Below are 21,102 nucleotides of genomic sequence, written 5' to 3' on the forward strand. Positions count from 1 at the left end.
TTCCCGGTGCAACTGTTGTCACAGCAGCTGGCAAGATGGAATGGACGCAGACACGTTGAATTGTTGATTCTTTAGTCTGCATGAACGGCTCTGCCAAATTACCTTTAGCTGACTTTAGTTGTTTGATCCGCTCAAACAACAAAGCAAACTAATCGGAAAGGCAACTCAGGTTTCAGAGGTATTAGTCAAAAAACAGGGTAAGCGGTTTTTCTTTGAGTTATCAGATGAAGTGGGGAGATTCGGTGGCTTATTGTGTAAAACCAGAGAATGTTGAAATTATAAACTAATAGTCTTTGCCCCATTTCTTGCAATTCTCATCTTGTTCAATTTTCCCCCAAAATACTTAAAAAAAAACAAAAAAAAAACTGAAATAATTTGAGACAGATATGTAATTCTGTCAGTAGTTACTGAAAAAGTTAGGAACTAGCTGAGCATGTCTGGACTTCCTCTCCTAACAGCCCCGTTGTTTCCCTCCATGTGGAAAATGTTCTGGCCAACATTGTGCCGTGTGCTGCCGGTTGGTTCCTCGTCTTACCTGATATTTCCTGCAGTCACCTCAGGTTCAGGCCATGTCCAAGCTGTTTCCAGCACCAGCCCTGTAACTCAGATCCTGAATCACCTGCTACCATTTCAGCCAGCCCCTCGTCAGCCGTGACACCTCCATCAGCTAACTCCACTCAGCACTGTTTGTTGTGCAAATCAACCACTTCTTCTCACCTCTCTGTGACCGTGAGCTTCTGCACTGCTGCTGCAATCGATGCAGTTTCTAATAATATTTCGGAAAAAGCTCCAAGTGTGAGGACGCAAAATATTATTTATTGGGAGTTCCACAGCTTAAAATCTCGGCTTCAAAAATCTTTGAACAATCAGGAAGAGTAATTAAGTAAACACATGCAAATTCATGCTGCTAAATCACACACATATTTGAAGTGAGGGAAGGTGTTAATTCCCTCGGCTCACAAAACTGCTAAAATGCATCAAATTCCGTTACTATTTTTCATCAAACTAACTCCTCAAGGGGAGGAGAAAAAAAACAAAAACGGAATGACTTCCTTCCAACATTTTTTAACCAAGCAGTCCATGAACACCCAGGCCACACTGTCACTTCCGGGAGCCAGGATTTTAGCAGGGAATTAAACTGACACACTTAAAAAGTCAATAATGTTTTCAGGAGTTTGAGAAGCGATTCACCACACACACACACACACACCTGAATAATGCAGTATAAAGAAATCAAGCTGTGACAGAAAGTGAGCTGTCTCACCAAAGTAAGGAGCTACCTGCAGCTGAACAAAACTGCACAAAACAAGACGGTGAGATTGACGGGCGGAATTGGAGAAAAAATCTAAAATGTTCATGGCATTCAGCCCGTCTGGCTCATATTTGTGTCTTCAAATGATCTTCTGTTTCACTTTCAGATCTCTCCCTTCCCTTTACCTTCTCCCCTGTTTGGTTTTGCCTTCTTGCTTCCCAAGTGTGCCATCTTCCTCCTCCTGCCTCCAATTGATTATCAGACTTAGATTTGGTTTTCTTGTGTCAAGCTGCTTTTCCCTCATTTCTTTTGGTTTTCTGTCTTTCCTTCAACATTTCTCTCTTGTTTGATGAAAGCACACTGAGACCCAGAAAAGGAAAATTTTGTTACATCACACAGTTAGTCTCATTTGTTTTCAGCAGCAGAAAGTGCATCTTCTTCTGCCTACAAGTGTCAGTGTCAACTGAAATGTTCCTTTAAACAACAGAGGGAAACGCCTAATCATCACTGATTTGGCACAGCAGCAAAAAGATGAAATAAAAAATATTAATGAAAATAAACACAACTGAGATGGAAGTGTTCATGTGTGTGTTCAAACTTTGCTTTTTGTAAATTCACAATATATTTGAAAAATCTGTGTAACAAATTACTGAAGAACTACTCAGTTTGGGAAGTAGGTCAAGCTGACTGAAGCTGCCATACAAGCAAGTTGAAATGTGATTCAGGAGCATGAAAGGAGATATTTGTTTAGTTACATAACCATCATTAGCATTATTATTTCTGCCAAGCGCTTCAGTCATTATTTTCTGTTTGAAAGACATAACAATGTTTGAAGAGGTTAAAAGGACACGGGCAGACTGCATGGTACTGGAAAGCAGCATGCTCACCTTAGATGGAGAAAAAGTGATGGAAATAGAGGCAAAAACAGGAGGGTTTGCTTTAAGACAGTCAAGTAAAGGAGTGAGGAAGAGCTGAGGTAAAGAGCTGTTAATGTAAACTTTTGGCTTTTTCAGAAACTTCCATGTGGCCTAGCTCCTTTCGGAGTTTCGTCATTTGAAGAGAGCTAAGTGTGGTTGTGAATAGTCATTAAAGTGACAGAGGACGACTACAAATATCATAACACCGTTCCACTAGCAACAAAAATAACTAAAAGTAGTGCAGGCTCCTTCCACTTGGCGCATCTTAAGAGGGCTGAATAAAAAGTCTAGTGTATCATCTGAAAGCCTGATACCTCAGACAGTATTCGGTTGAGAGCCCTTTTGGGGATACTTTGATGTTTTATGCTTAAATGGAAAACACTTTTCTCTGTCAGGCACTTGACAGGCGACAGCGAGAAAGTTATTTTGCACATGCTCCAAGAACAGTTGCTGAAATTTATATATCAGTCAACAGAACACTGCTGGACTCAAGGTAAGACGTTTGGGGTGATAAAAATACTAAAGAAGTTGATAAATAACTTGTAATGGGTCAGAATAGCAGGTAGACAACTCAAAGACATGAGTCAGAAGCAGAAAGGCAGGGTAAGAGCTGAATTTAGAGGCAAACACTCAGAAATGGTCGTCTGAACAATGGGCACAGGCCAAAAGGCAATAAATAAAAAAAAACAAAACAAATGAAATGGGTGATAAACAAACTGGAAGGCAAAAGAGAAATGTGGCTGCTGAGGTAACTGGTGGTTGACCCACTTAAATCAGGCACACAGGTGCGTGCAGCAGTGATGACTGAGGTCAGGTGAAAGGCAGAGTGCTGGCAGACATGTAGCTGTGGGGGAGTGCACCACTTACAAAGTAGCCTTCAGTTTATTTTTATTTTTTTATCACTTCTCTACTGTCACAAAGCACAGATATAGATTTTGTTTAAAGGAGAAAGCTGTTGTTACAAAGTAATTTTAAATAACAACTTAACCCACCACAAGAAATTGTGTTAATCTACAACTGCAGTGAAACAGCATTAAAGTTAAATCATCCATTTATTGTGTGTGTTCCATTGCTTGTGTTGAACCAGACACACTACAGCAGATGTGATCCCCACACACACACACACACCTCTGTGTGCTCTTTACATTTCCACACTGACATTCTCCACAAAATGGATCTCGGGTTAAAGTGGGTTAAACTCTGTGCAGTCAGGGGAATCTATTCATATCACCGCAGCTTCATGTAGGTTTCGATCAGACACTCTGTTATATCCTTTACCGTTTGGGAGTCCTCCAGCACAAAATGAATTTGATGTTGGTTTTTGGACAGTTTCAGATCAGACAGCTTATCAAAGTCATCCGTGAACTGACCCCAGAGACAAAGCTGACAGCTCTTTGATGAGCGCACTGAAAATGATATCACTTTAAAAATGGAAGCGGCTGATTAAACCACCACAAAAGATAATTTCATTGTGATCAATGACCAGGTAGACCTAATTAAACATAAAATGATTATTATATTTCTGTCTTTTCTTTGAAACTTATTGAGGAAAACAGCAGTGCGCTGATAGAGCGTATGAGGGACATTGACTGGCGGATACATGAAGTTTCATAAAGTCACAATTACTGTTGGAGAAGACACAAAAACACGATGTCCCTCTGCAGCGATAGGAAACTGAAAATGTACGGCAGCATTTCGCACATCTGCTCAACTCATTTTGGACCTTGCTACAAAAGCATGAGCCTCGGTGGAGATTCTCTTCCTTTTAGCTGCTGCTCATGTTAACGTCAACTGAATGACCACATAAAACACATGGAAATGCATTTGCTTCAGGGGGATTTGAAAGAATTATGGCTGGAGAGATAGAAGTGAGGAAGAGAGGTAGTTATGCATTCATTCATCTTATTCATCAGCACTTATTCTGGGTCACCCCTGGACAGGTCACCAGTCCATCACAGGGCCAACACACAGAGACAGACAAAGACCAACAACCACTCACACTCAGACCTAAAGACAATTTAGAGTCACCAGTTAACCACCAATTATCTCCAACAAATTGTTGACAGATTATGAAATAAAGGCCGATGTCAGGGTTTTCCTGTGAAGACTACAAAAGGAACAGAAACACAAAGCAGACTGGTTGTTGCCACCACTCCATCTCGATCATTTACTTATTGTTTCGAGTATCTACTTAACAGTGATGTATGTGTTATTGTCTTTATAATCATGTATAATTGCTTCTTTTTGCTTTTTTTTTTTGGGGGGGGGGGGCGCGCGTGTGGATTACTATTTCTTTTTTTTTTTTTTTTTTTTGCAATTTATAACAAAAAAATGAGACAGTGCCGTTTTACACAGCCACAATCACAATAAACTAACACACCGATGTTTTCTTTGTTATATGATAACACAGCATCAGTTAAGGGAAATTTTTAGTATTCATTCATGAACCAAATTTCTGGCCTGTTGATGAAAACATCAGATCATCCTGAGGGGGACATGCACTGTCAGGGCAACACTTCAAGTGTTTTAATGAGAAAAATGCTGATGTACAGCATCATCTGGGAACGGTGAGTGTCTTTACAACATTTCAGTCCACCACCGAAATCCTGAGATATTTCCAGCTGGACAAAACAGGTGAAGCGACTACTACACGGACCAACATCGCCTTTCCTGCAGCCACAGCTGGATGCATTTCATCAGTTTCATTGGCTCGTGTTTTCAGGAATTGGCACTAAAAGTATAATTTAATTGTGCCCACCATGTTATGTGCAAATCCAGCATAGAAACACATCGACATCAACAAATATTCCTGTTAGTAAGTCTGTGAGTTACTGTTGACGCACAGTCACCACATCTCTGCACAGTTTTAAAGGCATATAGAATAAATAAAGCTGTCCCTCTCGCTTCACTCCCTGTGGTTATCCCGCTTCCTCTGACCAGACTCACATGGAGGCATCTTTACCTCCTTCCATTTTAAAAATGACAGCAAGCAGGAGACATGCTTAATTTTCACTTCAATATTAAATGCGTCTCTGCTGCCATCAAGAGCGCTGCGTTCAAGTAAAGCACATGGAAGCTCTTTATTGATGTGATCAGCCTTTTAGGAGAGACTGTCTTTGGGAGCTAGTTTAGATTTAACAAGTCTCCTATGGGGGCTGGGAGGAGGGAGGGATCCTCAGAGTGTATACTATCACCTGAGGATAATTGGGGACATAGAAAGTAGGAAACGAGAGAAAGGCACAATAACTCATCCAGAAAGAGGGAAGATCTCTGATTTCTGAATTGGAGGAATAATGAGGAGCCGGAAATGAAACGATCAGATGGTGTTCGCTACACCACTCAAACTGACTACAGCTCAATGAGGCAACGGCAAAGCTGAGGAAATTTACAGTTTCTCTTCTGGCCTCTAGATGGGAAGTTCAATGCCTCTCCAATGTCTGTACATATGCTGCTGGAGCTAGATGGCTGCTTATCTTAGCATAAATACAAGAAAAAAAAAAAACCTTCCAAAGGTATCTAAATCGGAGTATCAGCACCTCTGAAACTTCTGAATACCCAAAAATCTCAATTTGTTCAATTTGTACGAACCTGTAATGTAAAAACTTGTTATATATCATTTGGAATTAAAGATGTATCAGTGACTTCAGCATAGCAGAAAGAGCTTCTGTGTCGGCTGGTGATGAAAACACACACGCTCCACCCAAATTAAAGTACTTATTACACATTTTTTTGTGTCAAACATCTTTTTGTTCCGTGCCAGCAGTAATTTGCTAATAAATTAATAACAATAAAGGCATGTTCGTCCATGTTCGGGCAGGAGAAAGCACCTGGGCTGCTTCTGAAAACTTTAGCTGCCGGAGTTATCCAGAAATCAATCCAAACTACGTTGTTTTAATGCAATAGTGAAGAGCAACGAAGAATAATGGTATTTTGAAGCCTCACAAAATACAGTGAATCACACTCCAGTACATTTAACATGTTTGCAGATCAATGTACAACACAACAGCTACTGCTAAGTGTGAACAGTTGGTCATTAGCCTGTAGTTTCAGTTTGCAGTTAAATTGATTGCTGCCACAGTGAATTAAATGTTAACCCTGGGAAGTACAGAGGGAACAGTTGACTTGTTTTGTGCGGTTCGACAGGGATTGATCACAACAGACAAAACTCTGCGGTTGACTGCATCAACCTTAACACTCGGTCATCAGATGGTTACCATTTGTGAATTTGGTTAACTGCTCAGCTTTCTCAGTTGTTTGTATTCCTATATTCCCCGCACGCTGCTAGTTTTCACAGCTCTCTCCTCACCCTACTATCTCTACAGAAGACTGATGGGATGCCAACAAAACATTTTGTCATGTTTGAATGACTGAAGCTATGAAGACAAAAAATATATACTAGAACAGTAGATTACTGAGACTTTTCACGGTGAGGAACTGGACTCTTATCATATCTCACTTTTTCTATTTTTATTATTGTGTTCTCTTCTGTTTTGACGTTTGGCTGACTGGCAGTTCTGAGTATTCACACTTATAAAAGGTTACAGGGAGTTTTGAAACTGCCAAGTTTATTTCTCAAGTAGATGTTTGTCAAAATGACTGGCTTCTACACACTAACCAAAATAAAAAAAAAAAAAACTTATAAAGAGACATTTAATCAAATGCACACACACACATTCTCTTCTGTTCTTCCCCCATCCTGCCACATGTTTATTATTCCCCTTAAGGCAGAAGTCCACATGCTGAGATGCTCAGGCCACCAAAAGCTGCTGCCTGCGGCACCAATACTGATTTAATGGCAGTATGTCATCGATGAAGCAACAATGAGGTAAATATCGATTATCAGTCAAAACAGTTTAAAGATGAGATTGAGCTTTTGAGCTGCTGGCTGTATTAGTGTTAAAGTTCCTGTTATAGAACATCAAGTCCATCAAGCGTGGATAAAGGGTCTCCCAGTTTGTCTGAGGAAAACAAAGGAGATGCAGATGCTGCAAATATGCAGGCTGAAATTTTCGAGGAAGCATTACCTGTTTGAGCTTTTGCTGTTCGACTGGCTTAATGTGACAGTATAGGCTGGATGACGCGGTCAGTCAGGCCTGAAGCACGCTGACTGAACTGAAGGTGCTCAGGTCAAAAGAGTTCACATTCATCCAACCTCCGATGTAAACTAGACCCAGAACATGACCTCATCATCATTCTATTGTGTAAAGCATACTAGAGAACGGAAAAGTAAATCTGCAACATCTGATTTCACCCCATAGAAATTTACGCTTACTCTCTCTCTCACACACACACACAATCACACACACAATCACACACACACACACACACACACACACACGTAAAGTTCTCAAATTATGATCCAGTCTCCGGCGGTGAACCGCTGAGTCTTCAGAGCCACTGTTCCTCACCAAAGAGCACTGAGGCCTAAAACAAACTACGTAACTTCCTGACTTTCCAACTTCGTAAACACTTGAAAAGCTGATATTGCCACACTATTGGCAGCAATATGTTCGTCCTCAGCCTCATTCACAATTAACAAGGGCCCAGATTGTTCCACAGCAGCACTAGTAGTCCAACATTCCTGTGGGTGCCTTGAAAAGGACATTTATTCTGTCTAAGCAGTGAACATGACATTAAGATGAACTGTTGAGTTTTCTAGTTGAATTGATTACATTCATACGTTTACGCATTTAACCCCCCCACCAAAAAAATAATCCAAAGTGCAAAGTAAAAAAAATAAAAAATAAAAAATAAAAAACAACCAAACAAACAAAAAATAAAAAACCCAACCATCTGAGGACACTTTTTTTGACAAACATAGCACTGATATGGAACTAATAAATACAGGCTTTTACGGTGATTTGAACAATTTCGTACTTAGAGATCAAACATGACCGTGACTTACTAGCTTGAAAAACTGTTATCTTAAATCTTAAAAATAAATGTTGATGACACTGGAGGTTCATGGAAAAAAAAAAAAAAAAACTCTTGAAGAGAGTTTGAGTGGAATGAAATATGTCCAGTTAGATGAGAGTTAGGATTGTGCAAACTAGATTGAAGGGTTAATCATTTTTTATGTTTGGTCAAATGTTCAGTTGAGTTTAGTTCTATCTGGAATTATCTGGAACTATATTTTGTGACATATTATGATCCTCACCCATATTTCTATATATAAAATATACATATACTTTATAAAGCAACACGCACCACATAACAATGGTGATATGAGCCAAAGCTGCGGTGCTAATGCCAGGTGTGTTTTCATCTGCACACCTCTCAGCAGGGACCCTCTTAGAACAGATGCTGCCGTTAAAGCAGGTGACACAGGTGACGGTGAGATACAGTTCATCACTCTCTGATAGATATCAGGACTGGGAGTCCAGAGAAGAACGCTTAATGCTGAATTTCACCCCTCCATTGTCTGCTCTTATTTCCAAGTGACACTAAACATTTCATGCTACACCAGAGGCTGATCCAACTAGTTTCACAACATGGTAGAAAAGCAGATGCTTCATCACTTGATTGTAAGGTAGCCAATGGATTAGAACACCTCATGTAATGAAAGACCAGTTTGTCTGGTACCAAACCAACTATTATATATACAAATTATTTGTACCAATTTTAAATTATTTTGACAAAAACACACAATTTCTTTTTTACACCCTGTACAAAGGCTTTGGGTGCTTTTAAAAACCACCCTTAGGCTGCTCTGCATGTCTCCCTATTTAAGGAAATTGGAACTAAGTCAACTTAAAAACTAAGCCAAATACTCATCAGGCGGTTCTGTATGGCGGGTCCTATCTCTCCAGCTCCATGTAGCCTAATCTCTAATAGTTTTGCAGTTCAGGAATGTTCTTGTAGAGGTCCAGTGAATCGGGGTTGGAGAAGGCGCCTTTTTGTGCCACCTCCCGCCCAGCGATCACCTGCTTCACAGCGACCTCCACCTTCTTCCCACTGATGGTGTACTGCAGAGGAATAAACAAAAGCTACCATCATTCTACCCAGAAATAACGCCCACAGTTGGAACCACAGCAACAGGGTAATCTCACAGGTTTAGCCAACATGAATTCATATTTTTACTCTCTTACAGGAATGTCTCTTGTCTCCAGCAGCAGCGCAGGGACGTGTCGGGCGGACAGAGCTTTTCTAATGGCGCCTTTAATCTTCGCCACCAGCTCCGGAGAGAAGGGCTTTCCAGGAACCATCTTTAAGAACAAAATAACTCGCTCCTCTCCGTCAGCACTGTACTGAGGAACACAAAGACTGTCTGACACTTCCTCGAATGCCTCCACTGCAGAGAGGACAGAAAAAGCAGCGGGCAGAGAAGAGGACAAAGAGACAAAACAAAAATGAGGAGGGTAGATGAGAGATCAGCAAGTGGAGGTGAGAAGGCAAAGACAGAGGAGAGAATAAGAGTTGTGAGAGTTTGGCCAAGAATAGGGGAATCAACAATCATAACTTTAGAGCAAAACACAGAAACACTGTCTTCATGTTGCTGTCACTGGATTTTGTTGCATTTATTTCTTAGCAAATAATGACAAATGAACAAACTTTGAAAATGGATGATGGAATGTCCAATTTCTTTTTTTTTCACCAACATAAAAGAAATCAAAACTCAATTTAAGCTTTGCCGTTTCCTTTTTCATTCCCCTATTCCCTCACTACTGCACCTGCAAGACTCACCGATGTTGTAGATCTCCGAGCTGCCAAACCGGACTCCATTGGGGTTCAGTGTACCGTCACTGTAGAAGAAACACAAGTTCAAAATTCACAACTCAAATGTCTTGTCACTGCGAAGCTGCCTAGCCACACATCATTCAGTACAACACTGCAACATAGAGAAACACTATACCAGCACATGAGACGACTTCAGCTTCTGTAAGACAGATATTCTTTCTTTGTACATAAACAATGTCAAAACTATGCTCTAGTTCTATCTATCTGTTTGTGTACATATATATCATTATACTTTCAGTCTACCTTGCTTTAACATTAACTCTATTTTAATGATGGATATACACTTGATTCCATTTGCATAATACTGTAAATGAGTTCATTAAAACTGGACTGACAGCAGTGTGAATGACTGACCTTCTGCCCAGCATGATGATGCCTCCCGTCTTTGGGTTGATTTTACAGTAGTCACCATGAGCCCACACCCCTGGAGAGAAAAGGCACTTCTAAGTTAAATACTAATTTAATAGAAAAAAATGTAAGGAATTTAACTGATGGCAAGTGTAACTGTGATAACAATGACCCCATTAAAAATCACAGATTAAAGACTAGTAAGATTTCAGGAGTCCAGGGTTTAAACACTATTTATTTACAGGGCAATCTGTATCAGTGAAATTTCCCTTTTGCAGGTTCCCTTGTACACATATGTGCAGCATATGAGTTTGTAATTATATGTGATGTACGTGTGCTGACCAGGGTATGTAGAAAAGTATGCTTTGTGGTATTTGCTCCCATTCTCATCATTCCAGAAGTGTGTTGGCTGGCAGGGGATTGGCTTGGAGCAGACAAGTTCCCCACTCTCTCCCCATACAGGTTTGCCTGTACACACACACACACACACACACACACACACACACACACACACACACACACACACACACACACACACACACACACACACACACACACACACACACACAGGAACAAAATAAAGTTAGAGGTGTCAGATATGCTTTTCCAGAACACACAGATAAACCTGGATGCACATCCAACACAAACACAAACCTCCACAGATACTGTATAAATCAATCTCAGATAAAAACAAAACCAAATAAAAATAAAAAAAATCACCTGGTAATGTATCCCACACTCAGAGAAACTGATACTCTTTTGTGTGTGGTTTCACACAGCCCTCCTCCCTCAGGATGGTGTTACAAGCTTAGAGACCAACTAAAATAATCCCAGGCTCTTCATACAAAACTGCCTTTAAATTATCCCTCAATCCACTCTCCTTTGAGGTGGTGGAGACATGCCAGTTCAGCCCGCAGCAGGGATTGGGAGCTGGGGAACAAGGGACTAAAATCAATAAGAAAAACAGAGGGCTCTGAAGACTCCCAACAAGATAAAAAATAAATAAAATAACTTTTTTTTTTTTTGCTGGGGGGACAGTTAATGCAAAAAGATAGTGTTTCCCTAAAGTGTGTACCTGGATATATTCACGAAAAGTTCACTAATTACACCCATAATTTTTCAGCCATGTCTAGTTTCAACTGCAAGCCAACACACAGACGCTTCCCCATATGGGAGCAACCAAGTATATCCAGAGTGCTGTTCTGGTAGCTACCAGGCAGCTCCAGTGGCAGATGGAAACTTTGCTCAAGGGCATCTCAACAGTTTTTAAATACGCTTGTGATTAATTTTCCTCATTAATACTTTTCCAGTCTCTCCTGGGACTCAAACCTGCAACTTTCTTTCAACCTGTATGTGATCCCTACACCCTGTGGTCAATGCAGACGGTGCCATCAGTACCTTGATAGCTTAAAATTATTATATTATATATTATAATTTGCTCACTCAGACCACACACGCACACACTTACCATCGATGCCCCAGGCCTCCACAGCCATGCCGAGGTTTCTTGCTTGGATCTCGCCCCGATACACTGGAACTGTTGGGTTCTGACCCATGAAACATGACACTATGTCAGTGCCACCTGGTAACAGAGGTGAGAGGAAAAGATTTAGTTTAGATTGAGTTGGCAGATGAACTGGAATAAAAACACATTCACATCTGAAATCTGATTAGTCTGAATAGAGAAAGAAAGAATCAGAAATAGTTTTATTGCCAGGTATGTGTAAACATATTAGGAACGTGACTCCAGAGAAAGACGGAAAGAAAAAATAAAAATAAAAAAGGAAATATATATATAAATATATACACATATATACATTGAAATTAGAAATATTTGAAGAGGGATATGATACAATTGTGCAATAGTGCAGTAATGTGTGTGTTCACAAGGCTGTCAGGTGGCTTATGGTGAGATCTGGGAGACAGCCTGAGGGAAGAAACAGTTTTTAAGGTTCTCCTTATCCTAAAAATAACAATATTTGCCCTTTAAATGACTAAAAATCAAATACAGGCATGTCATGGGAAATGTGACAGGCCATTATTTGAAAAATTAACACCCAAGTGTGCAGCTCTACAGGGCTTTTTAGCTGCCATTAGCACATACATTTGATTTGAATAATGAATAAATGAGAATTGCTTAAAATTTTTTTTTCTGTGCCTACTCTGTTTTTTCAACTTACAATACTTGCAATGTGTTGCAAAGGACCTTTTTCAGTGAAGTAGAGTCATCACTTAACTTAACGTTTGTAACAATCTGGCACTGTGGCACCACAGCCTGCGTTAGCACCCGGGGCCACCTCCATTGACCTATGTAGGACAGTGTTGCAACACATTTCCTAAAACTGTCAGGAACACACAGACTTCCTCTGCAGCATTATCCATTTGTCTCTTTCTACCTTCAAATCATTTACTATTTCTGCCATGTTCTATTCATCTCCTCTCCCATTGTTCCATCTCTACCGCTCTGGTACATTCCCTCTCTATATCACAGGCTCCATCCATCTATCTTCTTCCCTTCCTCTCAGCTGCTCTCTGCCCTTCTACAGCTCCTTCTCTCCCGTTCATCTTTCTGTTCTTTAGACTCATTCCCCCTGTTTCTCTTTCTGCCAGGTTCCTTATTGAGCTTTAATTGGCTCCCAGGAGGAAGAGGAAACTTTGTCTTCTGATTAAACGCACACACCTAGTGTGGAAAGCCACGCAATTATTTTATTATTACACAAACTTTAATTGGTGGGTATACACTGACAAACACACGACAAGTATATTTTAAGCCAAAAGCTGATGATACTTTCTAGGGATGCCTTCCATCAGCACCCATTTAGTGCACGTGTGTATGTGTGTAGGTTAAGATAACTCGTCAGTGATGTTATGTTTCTAACAGCAGTAACAATTCTGAAAAATAAAAAAAAAAGAAAAAGAAAAAAGATTTTGAACTCCCCAGTCAATGTGTATATATTTGTGCGTGTGTTTTCATTTATGTAAGCATGAGTGCTTTCAACATTGTCTGCCACAGTTTGGGGTCAGACACCAACTGAGACAGAAAGACAATTAGCTACTGTGACCTCTGCACAATATTCATATGTACAAAAATGAATAATGAAAAGAACCAAAGTCACGGGAGGACTTCACAAACACAACCTCAGTAGCTCTGCAAACACATATGTCGAAAACTCAGTAAGGAATAAAAACAGGATGAGGGAAAAGGAAGAGAAGAGAAAAGACAAGACAAGACATATGGGGAGTCAGATGGAGGTATATTAGGATGGAAGGGATCCAGCAGTGAAAGTGTTAAAACCTCCCAATGAGGAATGAGGGGGGTAAACAAAAAAGCTCTACTGACTAAATATCACACACACACACAGACACATACACACAGAAATACAACAATAAGGATTTTTAAGAAACCAAATCAAAATATTTACATCAACTCAATCACACATTTGCCAACACACACACAAACATTGTATTGCATTGTATGGCACGAGTGAAATCGGCAAATGGCCCGGTTCACATATGTTTCCATGGCCCCCAGTCATTCACTCATATGCTGCATTAACCTCGGACACGCACGCACGCACACATACACAAGCAGAGCAGTGACCTCAGGGGTCAAGGTTAGGTTGGCTGGCAGCCAACAGGCTCGCAACCTGCTGTTGCCCTTGGCGACAAGGAGGAAGCTGACTGGAGCACAGCACGCTGTTGTGAAGACCACAAAGACAAAGATATGATCACACTCGCTGATTGCACCAATCACCCCCCCCCCCCCCCCAAAAAAAAATAAAAATAAAATAAAGAAATAAAAAAAGGAAAATTCTTCAGAAATTACAAAATGGGTTTCTTTGAATGAATAACTGAGATCTGGGAAAGTGGGAGCAGTGTTACAAAAGGCAGTTTGTGTTGTGCTGTTACTATTCAGCTTTATTTTTCTTTTCCAAATAAGTAAAACTTTTTTGCTAAAAAAATCCAATACTCTGTACTTGTGTTTTTATGCTACATCAAACATCAGCTTTGTCCAAATCAATAATATAATGATTTTAGTCATTTGACATGTGTCTCTGAAGTTATCAGAAAAACTATAGACTGTAATTCAAGATGGACATAACCTTTGTGATATCACCAGGTTTCTGAAGAACGGTCCTAAAGGTCAGGGAGGGTCATCTCTACTGTGGCCATCTTGCCAGTGCCCAACTCCCAGCTAATCTAAAAAAATGGCAAACAGAAAGGGCTCATACCAGTTTGTATACCCCTGATGCCAAGCATGACACTTCTTTATTAAATTTTTTTTTAGCCATACGTGCTTATTTTGGAGGGGAGGAAAGCTCTATGGATAATTTGGTAGCCCCTGGTAGCCCCCCCCCCCCCCCAAATGATTGGCACTAAAGAAATCCTAATCACATCAGCTGCATTGCCTGTCAACATCTTGGCAGTGTGACCCATGAGTACTCAGAAGTCATTATGACATTATTGCACAAGTACTCAGCACTCATTGGTCAGACCAAACCTGCCAAACAAACAGTTCTGTGTCTTTCAAATTAGCAATGCTGACGCAAAAACTGTCCACAGACAGTCGTATGAACACCTTCCAAATTAGCCACGTTCGCCTCTGTGGTGGTTCCAGCCAGAGCAGGTGTCTCCAGGACCACATTTTACCACGATGAGACACCCACACATAGACTCACAAGGTGAAACAATACCAGGCTGGTAATAACATGAGATAATCTGCTCGGTTTTCTTGCTCCTTTTTACTTCATCTCTTGCCAGACTTCTGCCTTGTGGCTGACATTTTAGCTGTCACTCCTGTCCAGCCTGTCTGCATGTGTGTCACTGTAAGACTGTGTGTTTTTGTATGTGTGCAAGTGTGTATGTAAAGGTAAATGCTATAGCAACTATAGCTGTCACTCACAGTGATTGTTTTGGTGCTGTCAATGTGCGCAAGAGTGAGGCTATAAGCCACTTCTTAATATGTTTGTGTGCGTGTGTGTGTTTCTGTTATACATCAGTCACCCAGGCTGTGCTAAATGTTTCAGGACTCACAGAGAGGCAGATAGCTTTCCATTGTGCTGTCAACACAACAATAGGCTGAGTGGACCACAGTGCTTGTGTGTGCAAGTGTGTGTGGGTTAATGGTGTCATTGTGGGCGATAAGGAAAATGTACAGTTCTACACAGTATATTATTATTTATTGTCTTTGTATGTCTCAGCTCTTTTCCTTTTGTTCTGCAGATTCGCTGTTGCTTTATTTCGGATTTTTGCATGTAACTGCCAGAGTTGATGTAATAAACACAAACAATGTTTAGAAAATTTGCAAACCAGGCTAAGGCTTTAGTAAAATGACTACGTTTTCCCTACAGGGTCTGTGCATTTGACTCACCTGAGATGGAGCCCAGCAGCACAGTGCTCTTGATGGAGCGGTAGACATAGTCGTAGCTCTGAGGTTTGAGAGGAGAACCAGTCGACAGGATGGTGTGGAGAGACTGGAGGTTGTGTGTTTCGGCTGGAGGCGGGGGAATAAACAAAAAGAAATATTAATAAACAGTCGAACTGAAATATTCAGTGCAGTATGTCTCCATAAGGACAGAATGCAAGTCATTTAGCTAATCTAAATGTCGCTTAGCAACAGGTACTGAAAATGGCGGAGTACAACAGGTATAGTTCAATCTCATTTAAGTAATCACTGATGAGATGTTTGTGCTTTAAATGAGGAAATCAGAAAGTATAACTCACACTTTAGACTGTTAAGACATCAGTAAACTTTAATTTTGCATATTTTATTACACAAAAAGGTTTTGTAGAGAAAGAGTGTTTGATTGTCCCCATGATTTCTGACTGGAGCAGAAGCTTCATCATACAAATCACTCACAAACACACACATGCACACAAACACAAGGTTTCAAACCTGACCATGAACCTGTGAACAGCCGTGGCTCCATGCATGTTGTGTGCCACCCTGATGTGACACAGCATACAAGCCTCCCTGTCACACACACACAAACCACAGAGGCAATAACACCCTGCGAACTAATAAGCTTCCAGTAACCGACCCCAACCCTGTGAACTCATAGATACAGACACACTCATAAAAACACAATGGGGATTCTACTACCCCCACAAGGACAGCCATCCCTCCAGGTGTCTGGTCCAAATGTCAGCCCAGGGAAAAGGGCCTCTCTGCTGAGGCAGCCAGTGAAGAAGCTCCCCCTACCCATCTTTGCCCACTAGAGGCATGCTCGTGCACACACATGAGTGACAGACACATCTCTCTGCCACCTCTCTTTAATAAGCATCCAATGGCACACGCATAGTGCCAACTGGATCAAGTAGTTGGCTTAGTGGTGTGTGTGTGTGTGTAGGTGGGGGGGTTCATGCCATATTGTTTAGCCACAGCACAGGGAATATTTTTAGCTAATTTTCACCTTGCAAGCAGATACACACACAAAGGGGGCCACATGAATAAAAATTTTTGGTGATTATAACAGCACAGTGGGAAATCAACGACACTGTTTATTGCATAAACAGCGGTTACAAGTGCTAATTTAACATGAGCAAAAGCTGTCATACAATCGTGAACCAGTTTCTAGGTATGCAACTAGTTTAAGTAGCATTTCCTTATACAACCCAAATTTCAAAAAGTTGGGACGCTGTGCAAAATGCAAAAATAAAACTAGAATACATTGATTTGCAATTATCACAAACCCATATTTTATTCCCAATAAAACATAAACAACATATCAGATGTTGAACCCGAGACATTTTACCATTTCGTGGAAAATATTAGCTCATTTTGAACTTGATAGCAGCAACACTTCTCAAAAAAAGTTGGAACAGGGCAAAGTTTACTATTGTGTTGCATCCACTCTTCTTTAAACAACTGTTGGCAAATGTCTGGAAAGTGAGGAGACCAGTTGCTGGAGTTTTAGGACAGGACGGTTGTCCAATTCTTGTCTGATACAAGACCAGACAAGCTGCTCAACATTCCTGGGCCTTTAATGCCAGATTTTTTGTGTTGGTGAAAGGTCTGGAGTGCAGGCAGGACAGTTTGGCACACAGATTATTCTCCTGCAAAGCCATGCTGTTCTGATGGACGCAGTATGTAGTTTAGCATTGTCTTGCTGAAATATGACAAATTTTTTAGAGGGGCATATGTTGCTCCAAAACTTCCATGTACTTTTCAGAATTGATGGTGCCCTTCCAGATGTGCAAGCTGCCCACGCCAACTAATGCAACTCCATAGTATAAGAGTGGCAGGTTTTTCAACTGTCCGCTGATAACAAGCTGGATGGTCCCGCTCTTCTTTGGTCCACAGGTGACAGCTTGCATGGTTTCCAAAAATGGACGTCTTGGCCATCACGAGCATTCAGTTTTGACCTTTGGCCTTTTCTCTTTTAGATTGCTCCTGATTCTCTGGATCTTTTGATAATATTATGCACTGTGGATGGTGGGATCTTCAAAGTCTTTGCAATTTTATGTTGAGGAGAAGTTTTTCCACAATTTTTCGTAGATAGGTGAACCTCTGCCCATCTTTACATCTGAGAGGCTCTGCCGTTCTGAAATACTACATTTATACCCAGTCATTTTACTGACCTGTTACCAAATTAACCAAATTAGCTGTCAAATGCTCCAAATGTTGTTTTTTTTATTTGTGCCAATTACTTTTCCAACCTTTTTGAGATGTTTTGCTGCCATCAAATTCAAAATTGGCTGATATTTTCCATTAAATTGTAAAATGTCTCAGATATGTTCTATTAGGAATAAAATATGGGTTTATGAGATTTGCAAATCATTGCATTCTATTTTTATTTAAATTTTACAGTGTCCCAACTTTTTTAAATTTGGGGTTGTGTGTCCTCATAAAAGAAGAAGCATAATTAGTGTGAATTAGGTATAAAAAGCTAAAAAACCACCAAAACAAGCACTCTCTGATGGATTGATTTTATAGCACATTAAAGTGTAGTGAATAATAAATCTGTCAAATGCTTTGTTCTACAATATAGTAGGTACCTTTACAAAAGACCACAGCCAAGTAGCAATCGTTTTAGCATGTCCTTGTGACCAGGCACTTTCATAACACAAACAGCAAAGAGAGAACAGCATGTACAAGGGTTAGCAAAGGCCAATGAGCAGTAGGCACACTGATTTTATGCACATTCCTGGATTTTTCTCTGGAGAGCTGTGACATTAAAAGCAATTAAATGGGCCTATCCATGACTCATATGAATTATCCCAACAGCATTTGTATCCCTTAGATTCAGTGTCAAACGCCAGAGCACAGGGCAAACTGTTGAATCACACAGCAAATGGCGTAAAAGACATTTAGAGTCAAACAGCATCACTATTATAATCATTATTGTGTCCATCTGCTCTTTTTGTTCCAGGTTCCATTCTCCCGCAGCAAATGTGTGCGTGTTGGTAAATTAATTTTGCTCCCAGATTTCGGCTTGTTATTTGTGTGCGCCCATGTGTGTCTGTGGATGCCTCTGCTTATGCTCATGTAGGTGTGCGCTCAGTCGTGTCTCAGATTACCAACTCACCAGGCTTCAGGTTCCTCTCTTGGAGCACAGACAGCCACTTGGCCCCTGTACCAAAGATAGTGATTCTGGAAAGGAGGAAAAGATAAAAATTGAGGGGGACTGAATTTGCGTCAGTGTTTCCACAGCCATCGCAAAAGTCCTCCTACATACATATCCTGCATTTTACACTGTGACAGCTGAAACTTTAAATTAACAAACAATCTGAATCATCCCCTGGGATAGTGTGGAACACTTCATATTCTGTGGCAATCTGGTCCTGTCAATTTTGAGAACTCTTCCACAAGACCAAAGTGACATGAGTGGATGCACACATGATCCTTTGCATCCTTTGAGCTTCAAAATCAAACCTCACTCAAAATGAAACAAGTAGCTGAACTTTTCTCCCCCACGTCAATCTTGTCTTAACCAGAGCAAGTGAATATTACTCTGCATGGGAGAGAAGGTGGAATGATGGTGTTTTGTTCAAAATAGATCTGCACCTTAGAGTGTGTTTAAAATTTTGTTTTATTACGTTACCATGAACATTGTCATGTGAGCATTGGGGTCTTTGGGGGTGAGGGCACTTAAGTACTGGACATTGCACATCACTTAGATTTTACTGGAGTTGTAGCTCCCTTGCCATCACGTTTCAGAGCCTACTGTGCTGAGCTGATGAGGAAAGTTGTGGAATATCCCTAAAAATCACTGGGTAAAAAATAAAATATTTTTTATTAATATGTTTAACTATAATTAACAACAATCAATGTATAATGTAAAAGTGGTGAAACAATGAAGCTGAAATGGAAACAAGGAGAAAGACGAAACAAAGATTGGAGTAGCTGTGTAATAATTTAGTGCCGGTGGAGATATGTGGAAAGTTATTGGACCACAATGCCATCTTTTATTTTGTTGTTTGAAACACTGGTAAATAGATAAGAAAACATTAGTGGGACCTCTCAAATATTCAAATCAAGAATTAAGAACAAGTAAAAATGACCTGAGTGAATTCTACATGAATTTTACTGGTTTACATAACACATTGCTCATTATGCCATCGTTTGTCGTCAAACACAGGTGAACTTTCCATGGACCTATCATGAATTGCTTTTCAAACTGGCATGAATCATTTCAAATATTGAATGCAGAGAAAACAAAGGACCTTTGGATTGGTTTTACATATTCCGATCCCTTGCGAGAGTAGAAGCATCTTTAATGTCTCAAGAAACAATCAAAATTTCAATGATGGGATCCTGATGTTAACATTTAATTGGGTCTATTGTCAAGTTCTCTTTTATCTGCAAAAACATGGTGGTAAAAGTCTTTAGTGTGATAGTGCACATGAAAGTCTGGGGGATCTTTACAACAAACTGGTTCTTAAGAAAGCCTATTCCATCCTGTCAGATTGTTCCCACCATCTACATCAACACTTTCCATCTGGTTCCCACCTCACAACAAACTCAGACACTCGTTTACACCATCTGAGTAAAGAGTTAATGTTGTTTTAGCTTCTTATTTCCTTGTTTCCTTGGGTCTGTTGTGTTTTTATAAATTTATGCATTACATTTTGGTCCTTAATATTTGGCCTTACTAATTTGGGGCCTGTTTCTTTTCAACCACTTCAATTAAAATTAAATCTATAACAACAACAGAAATCGGTTGGTGGAGTTTCAACCAATGCAAATTTAGACTGAGGGCTGAGAAGTCTTCATAAAGGCCTCAAGGACTTGTATGAATAACCATCAACAGGCCATTCCACTTACAGCCACAGAAGCTAGTATCAAAGCAGCTGATAAATGAAGCCCTCATGTTGAAGCATGCATGAAGGAGGGGATGTAAGTGTGCTCAGTGCGAACTGTTCAGTTTGTTGCTCTAAAACTATATATGACAAGGCATCATTTGAATATGCCTGGCATCAATGTAAAAATATAATAAAACGACAACAGTTACTGTACAGCCTTTGGCCTTAAGCCCATCTGCTCTGGAAATTGACTTTCAATTGAACAAACAAAATACTCAGTCAACAGCAATCGTGGTCAATCTAGCTTGAAAGGATGAAATGTCTCCTTTTGTATCTTCCACCAGGAAATTATTCAAAGGAGGATATAGTGACAATGTGCACACAACGATAAGATGAGATGAAATCATTCTGGAAGGTGCTTTCTCCCATCAGTGGAAATATCCCTGACAGCTGACAACAAGTCGACAACATGTGGAAGGCAAGAAGTGACAAAACGTCACTTCTGTGTTCTCCTGCAGTTTTAATTTTAAAACAAAGGGCCTTTTAAAGTCTGCCTCTGTGAATGGGCGTTTTTGTCTCAGGCTGTTTCTTCCCCTCTTCCCA

The 21,102-nt window shown here is 40.3% G+C and overlaps 1 protein-coding gene across 2 annotated transcripts in view; it reads right to left on the bottom strand.

The window, feature by feature from the left end:
- Positions 1 to 7,757: 7,757 nt before the first annotated feature.
- aacs (acetoacetyl-CoA synthetase) overlaps positions 7,758 to 21,102 on the bottom strand; it is a 33,147-nt gene continuing 19,802 nt past the window's right edge. Inside the window, exons 11-18 of one of the 2 annotated variants that reach the window (XM_029510494.1) lie at positions 18,783 to 18,847; positions 15,626 to 15,748; positions 11,723 to 11,836; positions 10,597 to 10,722; positions 10,261 to 10,330; positions 9,853 to 9,911; positions 9,258 to 9,460; positions 7,758 to 9,134 (exon numbers count right to left, since the gene is read on the bottom strand). In XM_029510494.1, coding sequence (XP_029366354.1) covers positions 8,997 to 9,134; positions 9,258 to 9,460; positions 9,853 to 9,911; positions 10,261 to 10,330; positions 10,597 to 10,722; positions 11,723 to 11,836; positions 15,626 to 15,748; positions 18,783 to 18,847 — 898 coding nt within the window. In that variant the 3' untranslated portion in view covers positions 7,758 to 8,996. The remainder of the gene's footprint in view (positions 9,135 to 9,257; positions 9,461 to 9,852; positions 9,912 to 10,260; positions 10,331 to 10,596; positions 10,723 to 11,722; positions 11,837 to 15,625; positions 15,749 to 18,782; positions 18,848 to 21,102) is intronic. The other variant, XM_029510495.1, reaches the window with a different exon arrangement.

Source organism: Echeneis naucrates, chromosome 9 (genome assembly GCF_900963305.1).
Source record: "Echeneis naucrates chromosome 9, fEcheNa1.1, whole genome shotgun sequence".
NCBI classification, from domain to species: Eukaryota; Metazoa; Chordata; class Actinopteri; order Carangiformes; family Echeneidae; genus Echeneis; species Echeneis naucrates.